Source organism: Pinus tabuliformis, chromosome 2_2 (assembly GCF_031772625.1).
Source record: "Pinus tabuliformis cultivar Carrire ecotype Pingquan chromosome 2_2, CPIR1, whole genome shotgun sequence".
NCBI classification, from domain to species: Eukaryota; Viridiplantae; Streptophyta; class Pinopsida; order Pinales; family Pinaceae; genus Pinus; species Pinus tabuliformis.
In genome coordinates, this window is record NC_142300.1 from 56967229 (window position 1) to 56992169 (window position 24941).

The 24941-nt window shown below is 42.6% G+C and overlaps 1 protein-coding gene across 3 annotated transcripts in view; it reads left to right on the forward strand.

The window, feature by feature from the left end:
- Positions 1–24705, forward strand: part of LOC149191461 (uncharacterized) — a 311627-nt gene extending 286922 nt beyond the window's left edge. For all 3 annotated transcript variants that reach the window (XM_089406243.1, XM_089406242.1, XM_089406241.1), the window contains 3 exons: positions 23325–23418; positions 24050–24107; positions 24591–24705. In XM_089406243.1, coding sequence (XP_089262369.1) covers positions 23325–23418; positions 24050–24107; positions 24591–24641 — 203 coding nt within the window. In that variant the 3' untranslated portion in view covers positions 24642–24705. The remainder of the gene's footprint in view (positions 1–23324; positions 23419–24049; positions 24108–24590) is intronic.
- Positions 24706–24941: the final 236 nt, after the last annotated feature.

A 24941-nucleotide genomic window follows, 5' to 3' on the forward strand; every position in this document is an offset into this window, starting at 1 on the left:
CAGAGGGTCCTGGGGCTGACGCAGGTCAGCAGGAGGCTGATGCAGAGGCTAGAAGGGCCAGCGCTGAGCTTTAGTTGTGCCGGAGAGGGTTTCGTGGGATAGGTTTTCTGAATACATGTTTCCGAATATAGAGGTATTGCTGTCGTGTATTTTTCTCTGTCGGGTGAGCCGGTTAGGCACCTAGTTGTAGTAAATACTGCATAATAATAAACCCTCTGAATAGCTGCACTGGTTTTCCCGCATTCGGTTTTTCCGGGGACATTTGTCCAAAAATAACGGTGTCACTTGTGTGCTTGTTTTCTTTCAGTTGATGATCTGTAGATGTTGTGACTGTATTGTTGTGCCGGAGAGGGTTTCGTGGGACAGGTTTTCTGAATACATGTTTCCGAATATAGAGGTATTGCTGTTGTGTATTTTTCTCTGTCGGGTGAGCCGGTTAGGCACCTAGTTGTAGTAAATACTGCATAATAATAAACCCTCTGAATAGGTGCACTGGTTTTCCCGCATTGGGTTTTTCCGGGGACATTTGTCCAAAATAACGGTGTCACTTGTGTGCTTGTTTTCTTTCAGTTGATGATCTGTGGATGTTGTGGCTGTATTGTGTTTATTTCGGTATTTAAATGTATTAAATAACTTGTTCAAAATTTACAAGTAGAAGAAATAAACCAGCGAAATACAAATTAATTTTCTAACAGATAGACTTAGAAAATTCAGCATGGTATCAGAGCATGGTTGCAGATCACAGGAGAGCTGAAGGCATCAGCCAAGCAGAGCATTTGCAGCAGAATCAGCTGTCCCGAGTGATAGTAGCTGATCGTTGCAGAAGTGATAGAGGAAGGGTTGACGCAAAGGGACTGCGTCATCAGTCTGGGCCTGAGAGAGGCCAGCGCAGAGGCTGAGGAGGGCAGAAACAGGCTCACGGAGAGCCACACAGAGGCTAGGAGGGCTGACGCAGTTGGCTGAGGGAGCTGTTTTGCCAGTGCCGGGATTGCGTAGGGCCAAGAGGCTCAATCCTTCAATTGCTGGGGCGAAGGACACAGTGGGCAGTTTGCGGGAGCGAAGCTGGTGGGGTACTATGGTCAGAATAGTATCTAACAGGGCAAGACCAAGGTAGAAGAAGTTGCTGCGGAGGAGGATTTCTAGCCAAGGAATCCGGATTAGTGTTGCAGTTGCACAGACGATTGGAGAGGGGCAACTTGATGGTTGGCAGAAGGATTTCCAGGAGGGAAATTGGGACTCAGAGGGAGTCCAGAAGAGATCTTCCAGATGAGAAGTAGAGAGACTCAGCAGGAGTCGAACCGAGAACTTCCAGACGGGAAGTAGAGAGACTCAATAGGAGTCGAATCGAGAACTTCCAGGTGGGAAGTAGAGAGACTCAGCAGGAGTCGAACCAAGAACTTCCACGCGGGAAGTAGAGAGACTCGGAGGAGTTGACTGAAGAGCAGCGAGATGGCCGTGCATGGGTTGAGAGATCAGGACAGGCTGGACGAAGTGTCTAACTTTGTGGTTTGGAAAGCCAGGATCTTGTCCATTCTAGACAGGCATCATATCAAGGGCTTCGCCTTGAGAGTAATGGCTATCACAGTTGACCCGGTAGCTAATGAAAGGTACAAGGAGGCAATGGCTAAGGCAAAGTGTATCATCCTTGATCGGGTCAAGGATCATGTGGTCCCACATATTGCTGAGAAGGAAACAACAAAGGAGATGTGGGACACTTTGAAGACATTGTACCAGCATATTTCCGTGCAGAGGAAGATGCTCTTGGAGAATCAGCTAAGGTCATACCAGATGCAGAAGGGAAAGCAAATAGATGTCTTCCTCGGTCATTTAAAGGAGATCCGTGACCAACTGACTTCCATAGGGGCCACGCCGGATGGGGAGTTGATGGTGAGGACCGCACGCCTGTAGTCTCTGAGGATTGGGAGACATTTGTCTAGAGCATACTGGGCAGGGTGAGTCTTCTAGATTGGGAAGAACTGTGGGCGGCTCTTCGTCAAGAAGAGATCAGACGACTGACCAAGACGGGGAGTAGCAACAAAGGGGTTAGGATCAAGAAGGAGGAAGAGGATGTGGCTCTAACATCTGCGGGAAAGTAAGAGAAGAGGAAGAAGAAGGACCTCTCCAAGGTCAAGTGCTTCCATTGTGGGGAACTGGGTCACTATGCGAACCAGTGTTCGAGGAAGAAGAGTAAGGGAGAGGCTTTTGACTCTAAGGCAGCGCCAGCGAAGGCGGAGAAAGAAGTCAAGGAGGATGACGATTGTGCCATGAGTGCTCATGTACCTCTAGAGAAGAGGTGGGGAGACATCGAGTTGTAGTCAGGAGGACTACAGGCGATGAGGGGCAAGATCCTTGAGGTACCCAACCTCTTGGATTATACCTTGCTACGGGAGCCCCGAAGAGGAGTAGCAAGACTGGCAGATGTCGGTAGAGACGGATGCGGATGAAGCGACAGAGAGTGCTACAGTGCAGGAGTCCCCGGGCAGCGCGAGGCTAGCAGGTTGCAACAATGCGAGAGGCACGGGAGTGTTGCAACGATGCAGGATGACACAGAGAGGTTTGCAGTGGTGCGAGATGTAGGGAGTTGTTGCAGCAACATAGAGGTCACTAGAGGGAGCACTTGTTAGCAGTAGAGGGAGCTTCAACATCGGGAGTGTTTCTAACCTGACAGGGATGTCAGAAGTTGGGTGGATCAGTTACTCACTTCTCAGTAACTGAGTTGCAGTGTAGTAGCATGATGTAGCATGATGAGAGGGGGATGCAGTGCAGATGTAGTGTTGGGAGGATGGACCAGCAGCAACATGGATGCAGAGGGAGCTGTCGTACAGATGCAGCAGTGGCAGTGGCAGGGCCATGGGCAGCAGTACAGGATGCAACAGTGTAGAGGATGTTGGGCGGGGAGGCCTAGCATCAACACAGGTACTGGTGCCAGATAATTGGAGTGATGCTCGTTGAGGAGTATTACTAGAGCACAATCCTCGCTAAGAGGGAGTGTTGATTTGGGGTAGCATCGTATGTGCTCTAGCCATGAAAATGGGTGGAGAGGCTAAAGCACATGAAATCTCCAAGACTCATAAATAGTTTGGGCAGATTCTAACCGGTTTGGGAGATATTAAAATAATTAATATTTTTAATGGAGGTCCTAAGTCTAAACTTAGGAAAAATAAAATATTAATGGGTATTAATATAAAACTGGGTTAGAAGGTTCCAAAAGTCATGGATCAAGCCAAATCTAATCTTAGCCGTTGATTATAGATGTAATCTCGGTCGTTGAAGGACCAACGAGAAAAGTATAAGAGGAGGCTTGAGGGTCTGTTGGAGGAGACACCAGAGTGATCGATCATTCATTTTGCTAGAGCGGGGTTGCTAAGCAAAAGTGAATCAGTGATCAATAGCGAGGGGCAGTGAGTACTGGGCAGAGAGGTAGAGACAATACTGAGAGACCAGCGCAGAAGCAGGGAGAGCGAGAGCAGCAGCCAGTTCAGGCCATGCAGAGCCCAATAGAGACAACGTAGAGGCCAGAGGGACTGCGTCATCCATGCAGAGGCTGCTGGAGTGACGCAGAGGGTCCCAGAGGCTGCGCAGTGCCTCAGAGGGCTGACACAGAGGGTCCTGGGGCTGACGCAGGTCAACAGGAGGCTGACGCAGAGGCCAGAAGGGCCAGCGCTGAGCTTCAGTTGTGCCGGAGAGGGTTTCGTGGGATAGGTTTTTTGAATACCTGTTTCCGAATATAGAGGTATTGCTGCCGTGTATTTTTCTCTGTTGGGTGAGCCGGTTAGGCACCCAGTTGTACTCAAGGAAATACTGCATAATAATAAACCCTCTGAATAGCTGCACCGGTTTTCCTGCATTGGGTTTTTCTGGGGACATTTGTCCAAAAATAATAGTGTCACTTGTGTGCTTGTTTTCTTTCAGTTGATGATCTGTAGATGTTGTGACTGTATTGTGTTTATTTTGGTATTTAAATGTATTAAATAACTTGTTCAGAATTTACAAGTAGAAGAAATAAACCAGCAGAATACAAATTAATTTTCTAACGGATAGACTTAGAAAATTCAACACCTGTTTATCTTGCGCAGTATTTTTATTTGTGAAGATTGCAATGTGATTAATTCATTGTTGCCATAGCAATAAATTGCTAAAATAATTTATAGTTAGAAGAATTAACTCCAGTTACTGCAATAGAATTTCAGTGGTGAAATTTTCACAAAGACATACTTATCACTTGTAGGGCAATGTGCATTCCTATAGACTAGCTTTTTGAACTAATATTGCAATTGGAGAAGCTTATTGCAATTCCTGAAGTCAAAGAAATATTTGGTACCCTTTTTTAGGCCAGAGCAATCTATTTTTATCAAGGACTTGATCAATTGCTAATGCATTAGTCATGAAAAGAAAATAAGGTAGCTAATGCATTGTGAAAGAACATTGATGTTCAATATGTTGAAGAGTGAGCTAGTTGCATTGGAGCAAAAAAAAGGAGTTAAATAAATAGGATAGGGATTGTTTGGGGGATTGTGGAGCATTATAGGAATCTAGTTGCATAGGACGAAAGCATGGAGCTGGACTCTTTTCTACAAAGAGGATATATGTTCAAAGTTAAGAGGTTATGTATTCTTGAATGTTCATTGCCTGATATTTTAATCAAGGAATTGTGTGTTAGCGAATTAATAGGTCACATTGGGAGAGATAAGGACCAAATCTTGCTCCAGGAAAGATATTAGTGGACCAACTTAAGGGAGGAAGTTGGCAAGTATGTAGCAAGATGCAAAATTTTCCAGGTCGTTAAGGGATGAGTCAAAAGATTAGTCCGATACTCCATTGCCTAAATTGAGGATACCAAGGGAAGGTACATCTATTTTATCCAAGAATGTGGATAGGACATTACATAGTTTGTGGTGGCTGATCAGTTTTCCGTGATGACACCTTTATTTTCCTTTTAGAGAGATATCTATTTTATCCAAGAATGTGGATAGGACATTACATAGTTTGTGGTGGCTGATCAGTTTTCTGTGATGACACCTTTTTTTTCCTTTTAGAGAGATTATCAAGAATGTGGATAGGACATTACATAGTTTGTGGTGGCTGATCAGTTTTCTGTGATGACACCTTTTTTTTCCTTTTAGAGAGATTATCGATACATGTTACTGCACAATGAATTTTTTCAAGGAGATTGTAAGGATACATGGATCACCAAATATCATTACTTCAAACAAGGACATAACATTTCTTAGTCATTTTTTTAGGACATTGTGGAAGAGATTGGGCACAAGTTCATGATACAATTTAGCGAACCATGCACAAGCAAATGGACTAACGAAGGAAGTGAAATAAGGTTTGGTTAATCCTCTAAAATGCTTTACAGGTAACAGATTAAAGATTTCCTAGCAAGAGAAGAGTGTTTTGGTTGATTTAACTATTGAGATGCAAACTATCAATGATGTATAGGAATTTGCTAAATGAGTGAGAGAGATACTTGTACATTTTCAGGAGAATTTGAGAGAATGTAGCATGAGGCATAAGAGACATGTGAACATGGGATGCACATTCAAGAGATTCCAAGAAGTTGAATCGGTGGTGGTACATTTGAGTAAAGAGCGTTATTCTAAGGTGAATGTATAATGCACTGAATGTGAGGAAGATTACACAATGTAAGATAAATATGTTATTTGGGGATAATGCATAGGAAGTGGAGTTGACAAAGTTGGACATGTCACCAATATTCAATGTGAATGAACTTTATGATTTTGGAAGATAAAAGCCAAGGAAGATGAGGAAGAGGTTGTTCAAGTAGATTAGATGGAATAAATGCCAAGGAAAGAGAAACTTAAGATAGAGAAAGTAAGTGAGGTGTATAATACAAACAATATTTGGGGAAATGGAGAAATAATGTAGATATTGAGATTCTGTGGATTCCATAGCAAGAGTACCAATGATTGCGAAAGATAAGATTGTGATGGAGCAAGCAAGTAATGCTGTTGGGATGGTGGTGCAATGCTTTTTCTACAAGGGAGTTTGAGGCAATGAAAAGGAAAATTGATCAAGTGATTGTGTTGAATGAGAGGCAAAATTTTAGGGGAAAGGTGGATATAGAGCATAACAAAAACATAAGGTCCATAGAAGCATGCATGTTGGATGCGAAACAGTTGTGCGCATAAATGAATATGCATTGTTGGGGAAAGGAAGCTAAAGAGGCAATGATGATGCAACCATGAGTTGCAAGGACAAGAGTGCACAAATATTTATGAAATTCCTCAACCTCCACTAATATCCAAGTTTGCAATGAGATGGATCCAACAATTTTCACTATAGGAATACGAGCATTATCTTAGCCGCACAATTTTTGGGTAGTGATACATGTCTTATGTTGGGATAAACTTGGACTTTCGAGTTAGTTCAAGAAATCCCTTGCACAGGTCAAAATACTTTCAATACAAAGAGATTATAGTTTTGAGACATATCAAAGGCATATGTATCTCGTTTCATCATTCTCTCTTACTCTCTATATTCAAATTACACATACATAGATTATTACCTGTATATATAACTCACATTTTAATGCTCCAAAATGCTCACATCCATCCACATATCCATAGGAAGTGTGGAAATACATTACCCATTATTGATACAACAGAGAGTTATTACAACTCATTGTGTTCAAATGCTCCAATTTCCTTTGTACTATTCATGCTATAAAAGTCCCTTTTTATCAGTCACATGCTACTTAGCTAGCCATGGGCTCCTTAATACATTACTTTTGCGTGAAGAGGCGCTCTACAACCCAGTATGGGGGGAGATGTTATAGTGTCTGTAAAATCAAAAGGTAGAAAAAATTAATAATAAAAAAACATAATGTCGGCTCAATTAAAAAAGTAAAAAGAATATTAAATCGATTCAATTCAATTTGTTATATTGCAATTTGTTGTTTATTATTTTTTGTAAATAAGTTTTTTTCTGTTAAATTGATAGCATATTACATAATATCAAAATCCTCTTGCCGTGGTTTGCTAGATTGGAAACCAGACTAGTGACAAAAGTTATGTCTTTTATCCCAAATGCCTATATACTAATTGGATACATACAAAAAGATTTATTGTCCAAGACTTCATTATGCAATACATTATGCCATAGTATTGGTAAATTCCAAGTGAAGTAGTGTCAGGCCAGGTTTGGGTAACTCCACGAATGAGTGAATTGCATTAAGAGAAATTATTGATATATACATCCCAATCAATTTGTCATACATCTCCTTTGACTTCTTCATTTTGGACACATAACTGATGAGATGATACCGCAGAGAATCAATAATGATATTCTTGGCCTTGATCTCACCCTTCTTGTACTTGGACTTGAGACTGGCATTGGCATTCTCAGGAGGTTCAACTACTTGGCCCATCACATATTCCATCACATCATTCTCTTCAAGTGTAAGATCCAATTTGTTAGAGTCAGTGTTTGCATACTGCCATCAGTGATCAAAAAGCCTCTTTTCATATTCATATTAGGGTCTTTCTCAGAATTTTTTGTCATTTCACCTAGGTCCTCATTCAAAAATTTACTCACTGATGGTAGCCCTAGTAAAAAAACCTCACTCACCTACACTCCATCTACCTCCCTTGACCTTTTCCCATGCCCATTCCTCTCATTTCCCTCTCTTAGGGTTTTGAGGACATTTTTCTTGGTTTCATGACCTCAATGGTTAAATCATCAACAAAACTTGTATCCTGATGCTCTTACGCCTTCCCTATCCTTAATATACCTTCCTAAACACTTCCCATCACTCTTATCCCTCAAAATCATCATTTTTCTACAAACCCTAGCCTATTGCTACACTTTTGACACTTTTCTAGACTAGGCCTGTGTTTTGCCCTTTTGGAACCCTTTCCCTCACTCAATCCTTGACATTCCAGTTTCCCCTACTTCCTAACATCTCTCCCTACCTCCCAAAATTTTCATAAGAATTTAGAAGCCTCCTACCCCTTTATTTCCCTTCATTCCTATAAATTTCCCAAATCCCCTGTTTTGCCTACACTAAACCCTAATTTCCTCTCCCATTGAGCTAGGGTTTGCTATGCAATCAGAGACATCTGAGCAGAGGAGGCCTAAGGGAGGTCATTTTAGCAAGTATGAGGCCATTCCAACTCATAAACATCATGTCTCCATCATTTTTCAAGAAGTCATTCCAAGGGACAAATCATTTGCCACACATAGGGTCAGTTTTGATTCAAAGTATGTTTCCAACCAAATAGAGATGAATTTTACAAAAGTGAGAGAGGTTTTTGTCCATAATAGTTCAAGGATGTAAACCCTCCTTCAGTGTTTACACGTGTCATGGTTTTGGAGAAATGTCAAAAATACAGTTGCTACAAGAGAGTTGCTGCACTTCTAGAGTGCCCTTGGGAAAATCAAATTTTCTCCTAGCTGGAGTGTCCAAATGACTTGCTTGATGAGTCAAATGATAACTAGATAGACATAGATTTCCAATGAGCTCTCATGAGTTCAATTTGGAGTTGAGGAAGACCTCCAAAAGTTTCCTTCAAGAGCACACTTCATTTTTGCACCCTCATTCTGCACGTTTTGACCAGTCTTGGGAGAATGAAGTTTTGGGGGGTCAAATCAAGCCCATTTTGAAAACCAAAGGCAGTTTTGGAAACTAGATAGGATAAGATTTCCAATGAGCTATCTTGGGCTCAATTTGGACACCGGGAAGGCAGACAAAAGTGGGTTTGAAGATGGCGCTGCGCGTTTGACACTGGCGCTGCGTGTTTGACAGTTGGCCTAGTTTTTCACTGTTCTTCTCCAAATTTGATTTTTACCTATGGGAAATCAATATTTTACTGATGTAATTGATATGATTGATGTAATTATCATGTTTTTACTATTACCTAGGGTAAGTACATTAGGTAAATGGCCTCCATGAGATGTAATGAATCAATTCACTTAAGTTAGGGATGAGTCACTTTGACCACCCTACACTCTAGCTATCAGTTCAGTTTTTGTTGTAACTACTCCTCCTCTCATGGATTTGACCCCTGAGGCTAGGATGAGTTGTTTTGAGGCCTATATCATGTAATTTCTCAGTCATTCTATAAGTTGGACTCCATTGGATGTTGTACTAGTGTTTCAGACTTTGGCATGGAATATATTGGATGAGTTGCAGCTATTTTGGTGGGATTCTTGTGGCATGGTATTTTGATATTGTTTCTTCTTCAGTTACATGTGTGTGAATGTTTTGTATCTTCCATGATCCATTTCACTTCTAAATATGTTTGATTTTCAAGGTGTGATAAGCATAATACATCTTCTATGCTCTGTTTTGGGAAAATCATCATAATTTGTTTAATTTCTTTAGTTTAAAAAGAATTCATGATTTTCATGCTCTTTTTAGCATCTCATCAGTCTAAACCATTTCATCACTATACTACAAAGTGTTAAAGTAACTTGCCTACCTTGCCCCATCAGATGTCTACAATTCTGATTCTCTCATGCCCTAACCTAGTTCACTCTCTGACCTAATTCACTCATCCAGTGACTACCCCAACCAAATCAAATCAAAACAACCCTGAGCTACTATATCTAGCCTAAAACCCTAATCTATCCAACCCTCTTGGCTGTGATCCTTTGGAGAGAGCCCTCTCTGGCTTGGTAGGGCTAGCTACCAAGTCAAAAGGTTGGTCTGTGGTTACCTCAGCTGGACTCTTCCTCAACCTTGGAGATCCGGAGGAGTGATAACACAATCTAGCCCTCCATGCTTCAAAGTTGGAGGCATCATTCAGTGTCTCTTCAATCTTGAAGTAGGAGGTAGTCATCTTGTCCAAGAGAGAGTTGATCACCAATCAGGGAAGAGTGTCTCAAAGGGGTGCAAACTGGTCTCCTTAGGCTAACCTTCACCTCAGCTCTGAAACCATGTTAATTTTTCACAATGTTCTACGCTATTATAACCACTTAAAACAATTTCCTCTAATTTCAATCACCCTAGTAATAGTTAAGCAATTATAGATAGAATAATAAATAGTAAATGCACAATAGAAGATAGCCAAGCACAATGAGACATAGAGGTTTTGGTCAAAGACTAGGGAAAAACCCCACAATGGGGAAAACCCAAAATCAATTCTTCTTCTTCTATTAGTCCATCAATGTTCAACATGAGATACATCAATCCAGTAGTACATCCATAAACTAGTCAAAATCAACCCTCTGACTACCAAAAGAGTGAGAGCCAAACTAAGTCAAATGAGAGATAAATAATCAACACTGCTACTAGTCAACAATTTGGTCAAAGGGACGAATTTCGGCTTGCAACTTCCACATAAATGTTCGGTCAAAGTCAACAGTCAACCCTGCAGTCAACGCCCAACAAAACAGTTCAAAATTCGGTCAACTCAGAGTCAAAGATTCAACCTTCTTCCTTGGTCAATGTAATGTCCCGAATTAAATTAATCTGGCTAAGATGAATTTCTATTTTTGAAATTAGGCGTTGGGAAATATTTTGGCATGTAAACTTAGGAAAAGTGGGTGGAGGGAGTCCACACTTAATTTTTGGAGAGATGAAGGCCACCAACATTAGAGTAAAAGGAAAGATTAAATTGGTAGTGGGATGCAGGGCCACCCAAAAAGGGGAATTCAAACCCCTTAGGAAAATCGAATTGCTAAGGGAAGGAGGTCAAAATATTGGATGGAGGGACCTACATGAGGAGGCAAGAAGAAATTATAAATAGGAGCATAGAAGCTATTGGGGTCTTTGTTCACTCATGTATTTTCTTTGTTGCTCAAGCTGTTTAGCTGGGTCACTAGTGTTGCTTAGCACAAAGTTCTCCAAGGGGAGAATTCACCCTTCTTTCAGTGGACTTCGAGTGCCACCCTAGGAAGGCAAGCTATTGCTATTTTGGTGAGAGGGTTGTGGAGTATTGTAGCATATTTTAGTAGATTCCTTCAGCCAATTCGTACTCCAGGGAGGACGTAGTAGAGAAATTGTACCACTCATTTTTGCTAGCTTCTGAGGGTATTTTGCCGGGAAAAAATCAGTAGAGTTGCTTGAGGGAGAGCTCAACCTTTGTGGAAAGTTTTGGAGCTGGAGGTGACTGCTTTTGAGGGGAACACATTTATCTTCCTAGGGCTTGCGCAGGGAGTCACTGGACAACGTTTTTTTGGAGTTGGGTTTAGCTACCTTGTGCCGAAATTTTGATGTGAAATCTCAACCTAACATTTGAGAAAATTTCCTATATCATTCCTGTTGCAGATTGAGGAGAAATAAGGAGAGTTTTCAACAGTTAGAGTCACTGGGGACGTAGTTTTTGCCAAGAAGGGCATAGAACCAATTTTGGGTAATTCTGGGAGGTCAAAATTAGCCCAAAACATTTCTGGGTTTTGTCGGTCAGGGGTCAAGGAGTTGGCTCCTAATTTTGCAGAATTTTTGGGGAAGTTCTAGCACCCCAAACAACATAATCATTTGGAAGCCAGTGGGGAGGAGTGAGCTGAAATTTTCTGTTCCGGGTGGTCGGTAGAATTTGCCAAAACCCTTTCTGGGTTTTTTTGGGTTTGTGGTGGAGAGCCCAAGATTAATTTGGCAGAATTTTTTGAGCACTTTGAGAGGCTCAAACAGGGGTTTCTTCTAGCCAGCAATTGCAGAAATTCTATGGCCAACGTAGTACATTGAGGAGAAGTCTTTCCTTTGCATCTGGGCAACATTTTTCTCACCTGGGATTGTCTAGCTTGCTTTGGCAAGCCCAGGTGCACACTTTCCATGCATTGTACTCTCCTTTGATAATAAAATGGCCAAGTTTGGCACATTCTGGTGCAATTTTATGGGTGTTTAATGGTTGTCTGAATTTTTCTATGTTGTATGTGTATTTTTCTTGTTTAGCATTGTTATTTCCTTTTTGGAACATTACCGTCAAAGATTCGATCAAAACATAGACAAAAGCTCTTGCAATAGTCCATCAAATTCCACAGTCGAGCTTGCGGTCAAACCCTAGTCGAGCTTGCGGTCAACCTCAATCAAAGTGCCCAAAAAAGTTCAATCAAAGTCTCCTACAATTCGGCCTTCTAATACAATGAAGAAATTCGGTCAAACTGAAAGCAAATAGCCCAAGTTGATGATGGTCAACGCAACCCAAAACAAAAAGTCGATGCAGGTCAGAATTCTCTCTCTCCTCTGCACATGTGGATGCCTCCTACAATTTCATATCAGATCGATGTAATGTGTTGGATGCGCCAAATGCTAGTCAACGAATGCCTTATTTATGTGTCCTAGAAGGGGTTATTTCCACTGTGGGGTCGATTTGTCAAACATAAAATAGTAATTTTCTTTGACCAATTTGAAATTTCTTTTGAAGTAGAATGCTTTCTCCTTGGGATAGTTGGGCTTCTTCTTAGGGAAATTCATCCTTTAGCTGCCAATTTGTAACATATGCCTTCTATGAGTGGACCATGCCAGATAGGGAGCGGCATCCCCTTGAGTTGCCATTGTTAACGCCCACTAGTACTTCTGCAATTGGAGGGTTAATATCTTGTGAGATTCCATCACACTAGTCTCATTTTGGATGCATCTAGATGTTAGCATTGATTAGGGCTCCTTGTAGAGGTAACTTTATTAGATACTAGAAAGTCTATTATTTTTGGTGGTTTTCTTTTTTCTAGCTTCTGGAGATCTAGGGCTTGCATGTTGGAGATGATTACATATTCTTGTTCCATCTAAAAAACGAATCTAATGAGATTACTTTTAGCTACATACGAGATGATTAGTCTATCATTCTTTTTAGATGTAGTCAAGATGATCATTGCTTTTGCTTTTTTTGATCATGTATTTGGAACCTCCTATATCTTCTCAGTTGTGGGATGTTCTCATCAATAGCATGGAAAAGAGTGCAATCATTAAAGAAAATTCCTCCTTATACCATGCACGGGTCAAGTGAAAACCCTCATAAGGTGGCAGATGTGTCATCTTGAATGAGATGTTTGCCAATACACGTGTGAAAAGTGGCCTCAATAGGTAGAACATTCCATAATAATGATATATGAGCAAGTAACCTCCTCAAGCTGACATCTGACCTTTTAGGTGTGATGTCCCATCAACAATCAATACTAGAGGGTCCAAATATGAACGCCATCCTCAACTAAAGGAAAGCCTATCCATCATACAAGGCACCATGTGTGGAATAACACAATATTCAACCATCTCGATGAAAGAAGGGATGGTCTCTCCTTAATCCAACAATATGCCTCAACATGTGTTGAAAACGCTCCTCCAAGATGGCACATGTTAACCAATAATGCATGAGGAGGTCTGTGAGGCAGTATATCTAAGGAAGAATAAGTCAAATAAAGTGCAACCAACTCATCAAGGAGTAGGACAGCCTCACCAAAATATGCATAAAATGATGAAACATGTGTAAATGTCTTGAAATGTGAGCAGGGAGAGCACTTGACATAAAACCATGTTTCATACCACAAGTAACCCATCCATGTGTGGACATCATCCACAAGAGCTAGGGCATTGAAGAAAAGGGTCTCTTACCATAGTCATACCCACTCGTCCAAGTAATAAACCATATGTAAAAATGAGGGTTTATGCCAAGCGCTCCATGCCATGTTAAATTGTAATATTCCTAATTAGCCATGGCTAATTGGAATATTCGATTTTGTTCAATTTTTTCCTTCTATAGTTATTTGTGAATAAAAAGTGAGGAAGGGGGACATAACTCACTTTAGAATAAAAAGTCACTTCCTAGGTAGCACAACGTTGTGACTTAAAGGGGAGCCAAGGGGGCCTAAGGGGGATGCAGAAGTGGAGCCCATGCAGACACATGGAGAGACTGCGCAGGAGGGAAGAACACATGGCAAGAGGGGAATCACGCAGGAGGAGGTGAGCCTAGGGATTGTGAGAGGCAGAGGTTATAAAATAGAGAGGAGCCCCCTCATTTTGGATCATTCAGTTATGTGCATTTTGAGCTAGTCGTTTCGACTTCTGAGCACACTCGCTGTTCAACTAGTTTGCAGCACTGTTTAGTGCATTGAATGTCTCCGTTCGGAGATCTCACCCTTAGCCCTGGGGGACTTCGAGTGCTTGCTCGGGCAAGGTATTTCCATTGGCATTTCAGCAGTAGTTTTATCCGCATTTCAGCAGTAGTTTCATCAGCGTTTTGGAGGACTGTGCAGCACTGAGAGAGGGACGCAGTTCTTTCTGGCAGTAGTGTTGGATTGGGGTTTGCAGGAGGATTTATGCTGGGTGTTTGAGCAAGGGACCAGCCCTTGTCTATTGGCGGATTTTTGGCAGGGTTTCAGGCGGAGTTTTAGGCAGAGTTTAGAGGGGTTTCCTTCAGTGGCAGCGCAGAGCTTTGAGGAACTGCGCAGAACCCCAAGGGGGTGATTTTCGGGGGTCGGCTATTCCAGGAGAGCTTTCTGGGTTTTTCTGGGTTTCTTGAGTAGAGCCCGAATCCAGAGTTTCAACTTATTCCGAGGAGGGGAGCAGCCCTAAATCATCAGTTGTTTCCTAGCAGCAGCAGCAACATCCACGCAGAGAGGCCATTCTTTGTTATTCTGAGAGTATTTCTTCACTTGCCTTGTGCAAGTCGAGATGCCATCTTTCTGATCACATCCTGTACTTATCTTATTGCTCAGTATAATAAAATGGCTAGCATTTTACGCTGCATTTCTTGAGTATCTGCTCATATTTCCTGTTTACATTATTATACGCTGTGCCACAGTTATTTTGTCATTTTTGGGTTATTGTATCATTTGCACGTATTTGGTTGGAGTTTTGCTGGGGTTTGAGGGATATTCCGGGTTAGGGATATTACAATGGTATCAGAGCATAGATCTGGCTCAACTTGTGGAGCTAGAAATCTATGACATGAGGGGAAAAACCCTACATTTGTTACAGAGGTAGGAGGTACAGAGAGACTGGACGTAGGTTGGAGAATACCTACGGGGAGGGAGACTGTGTTCCTTTGGTGGACGCAGAACAGGTGGAGTCTGTGGTAGACGCAGAACCGAGAGAGCCAGTAGTGGACGCAGAACAGATGGCCGATGAGGACGGGAAGAGATTTGCAGATATGCTCCTCAAATCAGTGCAGGATCTGTTGAGACAGATTGAGGTGATGGGGCAGAGATTCACGACAGTAGAGGCCAGACAGCGTGAGAGCCCACAGGGTTTTCAGATTTGTGAGGGATTAGGTGCATCCCATCACTTGCCAGAGCAGCGTGATACTGCGCAGCAGGTGGCCTCACATGCCCCTACACGCTCTACCATGCCCACTTTCTTAGGAGCAGACACGAGGGCCATAGCCCAGCAGGAGGCAGAGCCTGGACACATGGGTGATTATTTTGCAGAGTACCAGGCCTATGGGCAGGAGTTCAGGGAAGCCCTCTCATTCCGTGATTTTGTTCAGCTCCAGCGGGATAGTAGACCCCGCGACCATCACAGAGGGTACCGACATTATCATGATGGTGACACCCACCGTGCAGCGAGTAGATTCCACTTGCCTACGTTTGATGGCTCATCAAACAGTTTGGCAAAGTTTTGGGTGGAGAAGCTGGAAATTTATTTCCAGCTTAACAAGATGTCGGAGGCAGAGGCCATCAAGGTGGCAACATTGCATTTGGATTGTGAGGCCTAAGATTGGTGGTTTCATGGGATGGTTACACTCGGGCACTCTACAGTGATGACATGCGCTGAGTTTACTAGGAGATTGATGGAGCGATTTGACCGGAGGGATCTAGAGCAACATTTTGTTGAGCTGACAAGGCTCAAACAGATAGGGAGCCCAGAGACCTACATTGCAGATTTCTTGAGGGTCTCAGTGATGGTGCCAGATCTATCCATGGCACGGAGGATCTATATGTATGTTGAGGGGTTAGCAAAGCCACTTCGGGGTCTAGTCAGATCTGCTAGACCGACCACCCTTCAGGATGCTATCAGCAGGACCTGGGACCTACAAGATGTCTTCCCCAGGACCCAGACACCTTACCCCCAGAGACAAACTTTCCAGTCTAAGGGGAAGGATGTGAGGATTCCACCTCCAAAGGGGAATCCAGGACGAGTGCAGATTGATGATGATGTCAAGAGGGAGCTAAAGAAGAAGCGGTTGTGCTTCACATGTCAGGAGCCATGGGCAGCAGGACATAGATGTGCTACTGGCAAGGGACATTTCATTGAGGTTTTCTCTGAGAGCAGTGGAGAAGAGGATGACGAGGATGGTGTGGAGGCAGGAGATAGCCATGATGGACAGGGACCTTTGCCACCTCCACCGCCAGCAGCAGGTGGTGCATCTTTTGCACCCACCGAAGGGGCCCTTGCCGCATTGCGAGGAGTTCCCAAGTATCTGACGCTACGCATACGAGGGACAGTACGTGGCTAGTGAGTGTCAGTTTTGGTTGACAGTGGGGCGACCCACAACTTCATCGATGCACAGATGGTTGAGCGGAGAGGCATACAGACAGAGAGCTTCGATGGGTTTTCAGTCTTGGTCCCAGGAGATCAGACCATGACGTGTGCTCGATATGCTCAAGAGCTTTCAGTGACGATGGGCACCTACACATTGACTGACCACTTTTTCGTGGTCGATATTCCGGACACCAACATGATACTGGGTGTTTAGTGGCTCATTACTCTAGGGAAGTTCACGACGGATTAGAAGACCCTAGAGATGCAGTGGGATGATGAGAAGACAGGGAGGCGTGAGAAGATACGGGGACAGCACACATATCCGCCTCAGACTGTGTCGGCTCATCGGATGGAGGTAGTCTTCCGGAAGGGAGACAGAGTGGGCAGTGGAGCTGCGTGCATCAGAGGCAGGGACTACAGTGCAGACGGTACATCTAGAGATCCAGTCCATCCTTGATCGGTATGCCATAGTGTTTGGAGAGATTCCACCAGGACAACCACCGGATCGGGGGTTTGAGCACACTATCGAGCTTGAGCAGGGCATCTAGGCAGTGATCACCACTCCCTATAGGCACCCCAAGGCCTATTGGGACGAGATTGAGCGGGCTATCTAGGAGTTGCTAGCTCTTGGGCACATTCGACTGAGCATGAGTCCTTTTGCTTCTTCTGTGGTGTTGGTGAAGAAGAAGGACGGTACGTTGAGGATGTGCATTGACTACAGGGCCCTGAACAAGAAGACCCTGAAGAATAGGTACCCCATACCCAGGATCGATGAGTTGATGGACGAGTTGAGAGGGGCACGTTTCTTCTCAAAGATTGATTTGAGATTGGGGTATCATCAGATTCGCGTGAGGGAGCAGGACATTCCCAAGACCGCCTTCAGGTGTCACTATGGGCACTTTGAGTTCTTGGTTATGCCTTTTGGGCTAACCAACGCCCCAGCTACATTTCAGTCCTGCATGAATCACATCTTCCGTAGTCACTTGAGGAAGTTTGTGTTGGTATTCTTCGATGACATTCTCATTTACAGCAGGACTTGGGAGGAGCATCTCCAGCATATTGAGACAGTATTACGCATCTTGGACGAGCAGCAGTTCTATGCCAAGCTCTCCAAATGTGAGTTTGGGTTGACGGAGATGTTATACTTGGGACACATCATTGGAGTGGACAGAGTGAGGGTCCACAAGGAGAAGATTAGGGCCATCAGAGATTGGCCGGAGCCGAGAAACGTGACGGAACTTCGAGGATTCATTGGCATTTGTACTTACTACCGGAAGTTCGTCAAAGGTTTCTCATAGCTTGCTGCAACCCTGACAGATTTGACAAGGAAGGGGGCATTCAGTTGGTCAGATACAGCGCAGCGAGCCTTTGACAGGCTCAAGGAGGTTATGAGCAGCTGCCCAGTGCTTGCGTTGCCAGATTTTATGTAGCCATTTGTTTTGGAGTGTGATGTGTCGGGAGAGGGGATCGACGCAATATTAATGTAGGGAGGTCACCCTATAGCCTTTGAGAGCCGGAAGCTGCTTCCGCACGAGAGATTGTATTCTATATACGACAAGGAGATGCTGGCCATCATGCATGCATTGGCTAAGTACTGGCAGTATTTGGTGGGGAACAGGTTCAGGGTGAGGACTGATCACAATAGCCTCAAGTTCTTTTTGGAGCAGAAGCAGTTGCAGGAGAGGCAGCAGAAGTGGATCAGTAAGATCCAAGCATATTTCTTCGACATTGAGTATGTCAAGGGTAAGAACAATGTGGTAGCAGATGCCCTTTCACGTAGACCAGCCACGTTGTCTCTTATGAGCTTGGATACAGACTGGAGGGCTCGACTCTTCATAGAGTACTCCAAGGACAGGTTTGCATGTGAGATTCTAGATGGGCTGGTGGCAGATGACAGGTTCAGGGTGATTGATGAGATCATCTATTACAAGGATCAGATCTTCTTGACTAAGGGGTCTTAGCTCAAGAAGAAGATACTCCAGGCATCACATGATTCACGATTAGCAGGCCATCAGGGGTTTACCAAAACCCACAGGGCCATTAGAGAGAGGTTCTCCTGGAAGGGCCTCAAGGAGGACGTACTCCGGCATATCAGGGAGTGCGATGTTTTCCAGCCGAACAAGGGAGAGATGAGCCATCCCGCGGGTTTATTGCAGCCGCTACCCATTCTGGAGGGGAAATGGGAGAGCATTTCGATGGACTTCATCATAGGATTGCCCACGGTACAGGGCAAGGATTGTATCTTTGTCGTCGTTGACCGACTGACAAAGTACACGCATTTCTTTGCCATATCCGCACACTACATAGCAGCACAGGTGGCCGAGCTGTTCTTCAGGGAGATCTTCAGGCTACATGGTCTTCCTAAGACCATCGTCAGTGACAGGGACAGCCGTTTCATGGGCGGGTTTTGGCAGGAGCTTTTCCGGTTGGTGGGGACGGAGTTGACTCCGAGTACCAGTTATCACCCACAGATGGATGGGCAAACAGAGATAGTTAACAAGTGGCTGGAGGGCTACTTGCGTAACTATGTCAGTGGGCAGCAACGAGCATGGTTGAGATGGCTGCATCTAGGGGAGTACTGCTACAATACTTCACATCACATGTCCATTGGTATGTCACCATTCTATGCTTTATATGGGTATCATCCTTTATCTTTTGTTGACGCGATGTTTGGTGATAGCAAGGCTCCTAGAGCCAAGATATGGATCCAAGAGAGTCAGGATATTCTCCGAGCTCTCAAGGATAACATGGCTACAGCACAGAACCAGCAGAAGCTGTATGCCGACAGGGGTCGGGTGGAGAGACAGTTCGAGGTAGGGGACATGGTCTACCTACGGTTACAGCCATACCGACAGTCGTCACTAAAACAGAAGGGGGTTGAGAAGCTTAAGCCCCGCTTTTATGGGCCGTACAGGGTGATACGTAGGGTTGGACAGGTTGCATATGAGTTGGAGCTGCCCCAAGGCAGCAAGATTCATAACGTTTTCCATGTATCATGCCTGAAAAAGGCATTGGGGCAGCAGGTGACAATGACAGATGAGCTACCACCCATGGATGACGAGGGGCATTTGGTATTGCAGCCAGAGGCCATCATTGATACCAGGGAGAGGCAGCTGTGAAGTTTTAGGCGGAGTTTCACGCAGAGTTTAGAGGGGTTTCCTTCAGTGGCAGCACAGAGCTTTGAGCAACTGCGCAGAACCCCAAGGGGGTGATTTTCGGGGGTCGGCTATTCCAGGAGAGCTTTCTGGGTTTTTCTGGGTTTCTTGAGTAGAGCCCGAATCCAGAGTTTCAGCTTATTCCAAGGAGGGGAGCAGCCCCAAATCATCAGTTGTTTCCTAGCAGCAGTAGTAGCATCCACGCAGAGAGGCCATTCTTTGTTATTCTGAGAGTATTTCTTCACTTGCCTTGTGCAAGTGGAGGTGCCATCTTTCTGATCACCTCCTGTACTTATTGCTCAGCATAATAAAATGGCTAGCATTTACGCTGCATTTCTTGAGTATCTGCTCATATTTCCTGTTTACATTATTATATGCTGTGCCACAGTTATTTTGTCATTTTTGGGTTATTGTATCATTTGCACGTATTTGGTTAGAGTTTTTCTGGGGTTTGAGGGATATTCCGGGTTAGGGATATTACATAAATCCAACCAAATGAATATGCCATTACAATGTCCACTTCGTCCAAAAGTGCTAGGGGATTCCATCAAGGGATCCATATATCCTCACCTCCAATCATCTAGAAAAGTATGGAGACCAAGTGCAATGTTGTCTCTCTATGGTAAGCAAATATATCAAGCAAAACATCATCAAGACACCTAACACATCATCCATGTCATCAACAATCCAAGGAACTAGGTGAAAACCAACAAACCCCAGTCCATCTAAAGCTCCATAAACTAATAGAATTCGTCTTTGTGAGTCAAAAAGGAAAATCTCAAGGGTGGTGAAAAAAATCACTAGTGTAAGCCTCATATAAAATGTGAGGTAATAATGTGCACATAAGAGATTGTGCATTCCCATCACCTAAATGCTTAATAAAAGAAAGGCATGCTCTTTGTTTCAACTGAAGCACTGTGTTCATTATTAAAAAAAGAAGCAGTTGATACACCAATATTTAGTGAAATGCTCGATTGAATGTCCCCAGATGTAGTAATTGTTCTTTAAGGTTTTTTATTTGCATCAGAGTGACAAATCATCTCATAGCTCAAAATCATATAATCTTTTGTTTTGAGAATTGTTCATTCTAGTGTGTTTTGTGTTGAAGGCTCGAGTCATTGTTGATTCTATTTAATTATATTCTTTTATGTAGATCAACATCTGTCCACCTTCTTCTGGCTATTACTATTTGGTCTCGAAAGGTTTGTCTATCTTCAAATTTGAGCGACTGTAGCATATATTTCCTGTTGTCTCTATGACAATTGATACTTAATTATCCTTTTAGATAAAATTTACGTACTTCCTTGGCACGTTTTTTATTCTATGGGTGTGTAGATGAAAATTAATAAATGTATACATCAAGGTTGCTTGGGAGTGGGAAGCAGGAGAGGGGAGCGACGTTTTCAAAAGCTCCCGGGTCGGGAGCGAATCGAGAGCGAATTTTATAATATATATTTTTATATATTTTGATGCATATATGCCAACAAAAGCACGTAGAATGATGAATTAGATAGCAAAGCATAAAAACATGGATTAAACCATATAACATCAATCATCTAAAAGTTATAATCTTCATCAACCTCATGTCCACAAGTTACAAGTTCTCATTTATATAGCATGTAAGGGTGTGCATAACCAAAATAACATTGAGTGCAATCCATCTCTGAACCGAAAACACATAAATACATAGGTTCTAGATGGCCTCTAGCATCCTGTAATGTTCCTAACTAGGAATACAAGTGATGTAAAGCAAATAATATGTGCAACGAAATATAAAAACGAAATACACATTAAACACCCATAGAAATGTTGCAAATATGGAATTGCTGAGCCATTTTGTTACTTCTTTGAGGGAAAAATACAAATGATAATAGAATGGTGCACCTGGGCTTGTCTCAGTGGACAAGCATGACCAAACCCAGGTGAGAAAATGGCTGATCCGATGACTGCTCCAACTGCTGCACCAATCTGCACTGTGCTGCCCAGAAAACTACCTTTTTGCTGAGGTTCGAATGGCTGAAAGGTCCACTTCCTATGCCCAGAAAATTATATGCTTTTAACCCCAGACTCCTTGGCCTAAACCCAGAAAAACCCACGAAGGATTTTGGCTGGTTTAGAATTCTAAAATTCAACCCCCTTGGAGCCCAACTTCAGCTGCAACTACAAAACTTGGCCTGCTGGAATCTGCCTGTAAATCCTCCTGGAAATGGTCCCAAAGTGCTGCGCTGACCCCTACTATCAATCCCCTGACTTCTCGGATGGGCTCCCGGCCTATGGCACCTGCTCCTAAGCTCCACAAAAATGCTGGATTAGCCCTCTGCGCTATCCCCAAGCCCAGTAATTCGAACTACTGGGATGCTGGCTCTGCTGGCTCCAAAACTCACAAGGAATGTTGGCCTACTGCTGCTCTCCCAATCCTCTAACTCTCCCGACAAATGGTTGATCACTGATAGCTCCAACTCCTCCTGTGTATTCTCCAGCTAGCCAGAAATACGCACTCCCTGTTTGTGGTTGAATGAGAATGTTGCAACACACTCCCGGATCTCCTGAAATAACTATGGAACTGCCTCCCTAGGGTGGGCACGGAAGGTCCCCCGAAGGAAAGGTTGAATCTCCCGCTTGAGGGATTTGTGGCTAAACAACTGGTTGGCTTAGCTAAACCGAACAGTCAAGTAATTTTGATTGCAAGGTGTAAGAATCCCTCTAAATGAGAGCTTCTTCCTCCTTTTAACTCCTTGGGCCTTCCTTGCCTCATGTGGGCCCCTCCATCCAGCTATTCGACTTCCCTCCAAGCCATTTGAATGGCCCAGTCCAAATTCACATGTGGGTGGCCCCCACATTCCACTAGTAGCCAAATAAAGTTGAATTTCCTCCTAAGTCCCTAAGTCGAAAATGCTGGGTTCTCTTCCTTAGCCAAAATTGTGCAAAATTGTGTAGCAACACCCTGTTACAAATGTATTTGAGAAGGGACATGACACATCCAAAAAAATCATGCTACAACAAATACCTACATGTCATCAAAATCATTGCGTATCTTGAGATCTATGTCATTAATATCACCCTCTAAGCAATTAACATAAGACAAAAAAAACTTAGCATGTCAAGTCAAGATTTTGTTTGAGTGATGTGCACTTTTAGTAGGGTCATGATAGAGGATTTCAACAACCAATGTCACTAACATCAATATATGTAGAGGGCTTGGTGCTCTTGATTAAATACGAGTTCCATACCATAGTACTTGAAAAAATCCAATGGAAACATTACAATCGTTCCAATCCTAAAATCCTGAAAAAACTGATAAGTCTACTGGATTTTGAGTGATATCTAAAATTCTACTTTCTCCTTATGAAATCCAATGCGGTCGGAACCACTCTCTAACATCTTGAGTCATTTCATGGTAATGTTAAAAATTTAGGTAAAAGGATTTTTACTTCAAGAATTTAACATTACCATGAATTGCATATCAATACTAGGGCCATAGGCTTGAATATTAGGTTGCGCTACTCAAAAACTCTTGTTTCTTCAAAAAAAAATTGTGTTTGGAACATCTTTGTGAAAAAAAATAGCGAAAAAGCCAGGGAGCGAATTTCGGGAGTGTGTTCCTGGGTCACTCCCAATTCGCTCCTACGGGGAGCGCACTTCGGGAGAGGATTCCGGGGGGGGCACTCCCCCGCAACCCTGGTATACATTCCTTGTTGTCTTAATGATTGTTGGTAGAGAATTATCATTTTAAAATTTAAATATAACATAATCTGTTTGCTTACTAATTCATTTCTATGAATGGGTAGGGGATGACAATGAGGTTGATGATGACGAAGGAGGCATATATGCAGATGATCAGCAATGGTTGCAACAACAGGATGTTGCTGGTCGCATTGTTGGGTAACCTCTTTTAAACATGTTAAATACAATTTTCATGTTCTGTTATTGTCTCTACATAGCAACACTTGTGATGACTGGCTAGTGGCTACCATATTGTCAACTATAGCTCCATCACCACCGTATTAAGAGTAAAACTGTGCTTAAATCTAGTTTGAAATTTTAAACAAATACTGTTATTTGTATATAGAAAATTTCCTTGGGAAAAGGTATATAGAATAACTTTATTGCAGAAAGAGAAGAAAAATAGAACATGGGTGGAAGTTGACTGAGAAGAAAACAAGTCTCCTCTTTTCCTTAAAAAAGGGTGGATTGAGGTGTGTTAAGGAAATGCCATAGTATTTTGCATGCTATACTGCATTCATTTCCTTTCATATTATAATTAAAAAGGAAACGGAAGAAAAACTAGGAGTTTTGTAGGATGGTTCCTCTTCTTCTCCTAGTGGTTGATACTGTGGTTAGATTTATCTATCAGGTTTTACATTTTTTGGTATTTTTATTTTGAGTAGTTTGCTTCTTTTTTTCTTTTTCTTTTTTAAAGTTTTCCAGTATTTTTTTAATGAAGCAGAAGTTGATCTGGAAATTTGATTTCAAATGTTTTCCAAGGCAAATTGGACTAATGTCCCTTATGCAGGTTTTTACCATATGTTGGTTGGGTGACTATCATCATGACTGAAAACCCCATTATCAAGGTTTGGTTTTGAACTTCCTTCATAAAAGATCTCAAACGTTCTTAATTTCATACACTGGATTGCTCGGTTTTTGGAAGGGCTTGTAACAATGTGGCATGCTTTTTCAATTAAACACAAAATGTATCTGATGGAGAAAGAAATAGTGTCCACTGTCTTCTGCCTGCGTTTCTGTAAACTAAAGTTTCAAGTTTCATGAGCTAATTGTTGTATATTGTCATTTGTAAAAAGGTTGTTCAAATTAACTATAGGCGTAAGTGCTTTGGCATGTTACATTTAAAGTAAGGAGAAACTATTTTTGGCGTCCTTTCTTTGACAGATTTCCACTAAAAACAGTGGTTTCAGGGTGTTCTTTTCTATCTTTCTATTGGATTAAATCTTGTTATCATTGATCACTGAAAAGGTGCATCACTGTATTTTATCTAGTTATTTTAGAAACCCCTCCTTAAGATTGGAGCTCTAATTTCTATATTTTTATTTTATCAGTACATACTCATTGGAGCATTAGGTTTGCTCATAATTGCATCCAAGGAATGAAGTTTCGATCATATCTGAAATTTGTAAGTAATGTGCTGGTGTTTTTTTTTTCATTTCTTCTTAGAGAGTATTACAGCACTTTGCCTAAAGAAACTGCTCTGCTATTTCCTTAATGTTACCTCTTTCTTTATGCTTGCTAAAGATCCAATTATTGTTCTGGTAATATCTTGTTTGGCTCACCATTTGGAGATTTTGTTCCTGTGCCTCATCAAAGGTTCTCTGTGCAGATGTTATGTGTGTGAAAGAGCATGTGCATTTATGTGCACATGTCTATTCTTGTGCCTGTGTGCAAGAGAGAGA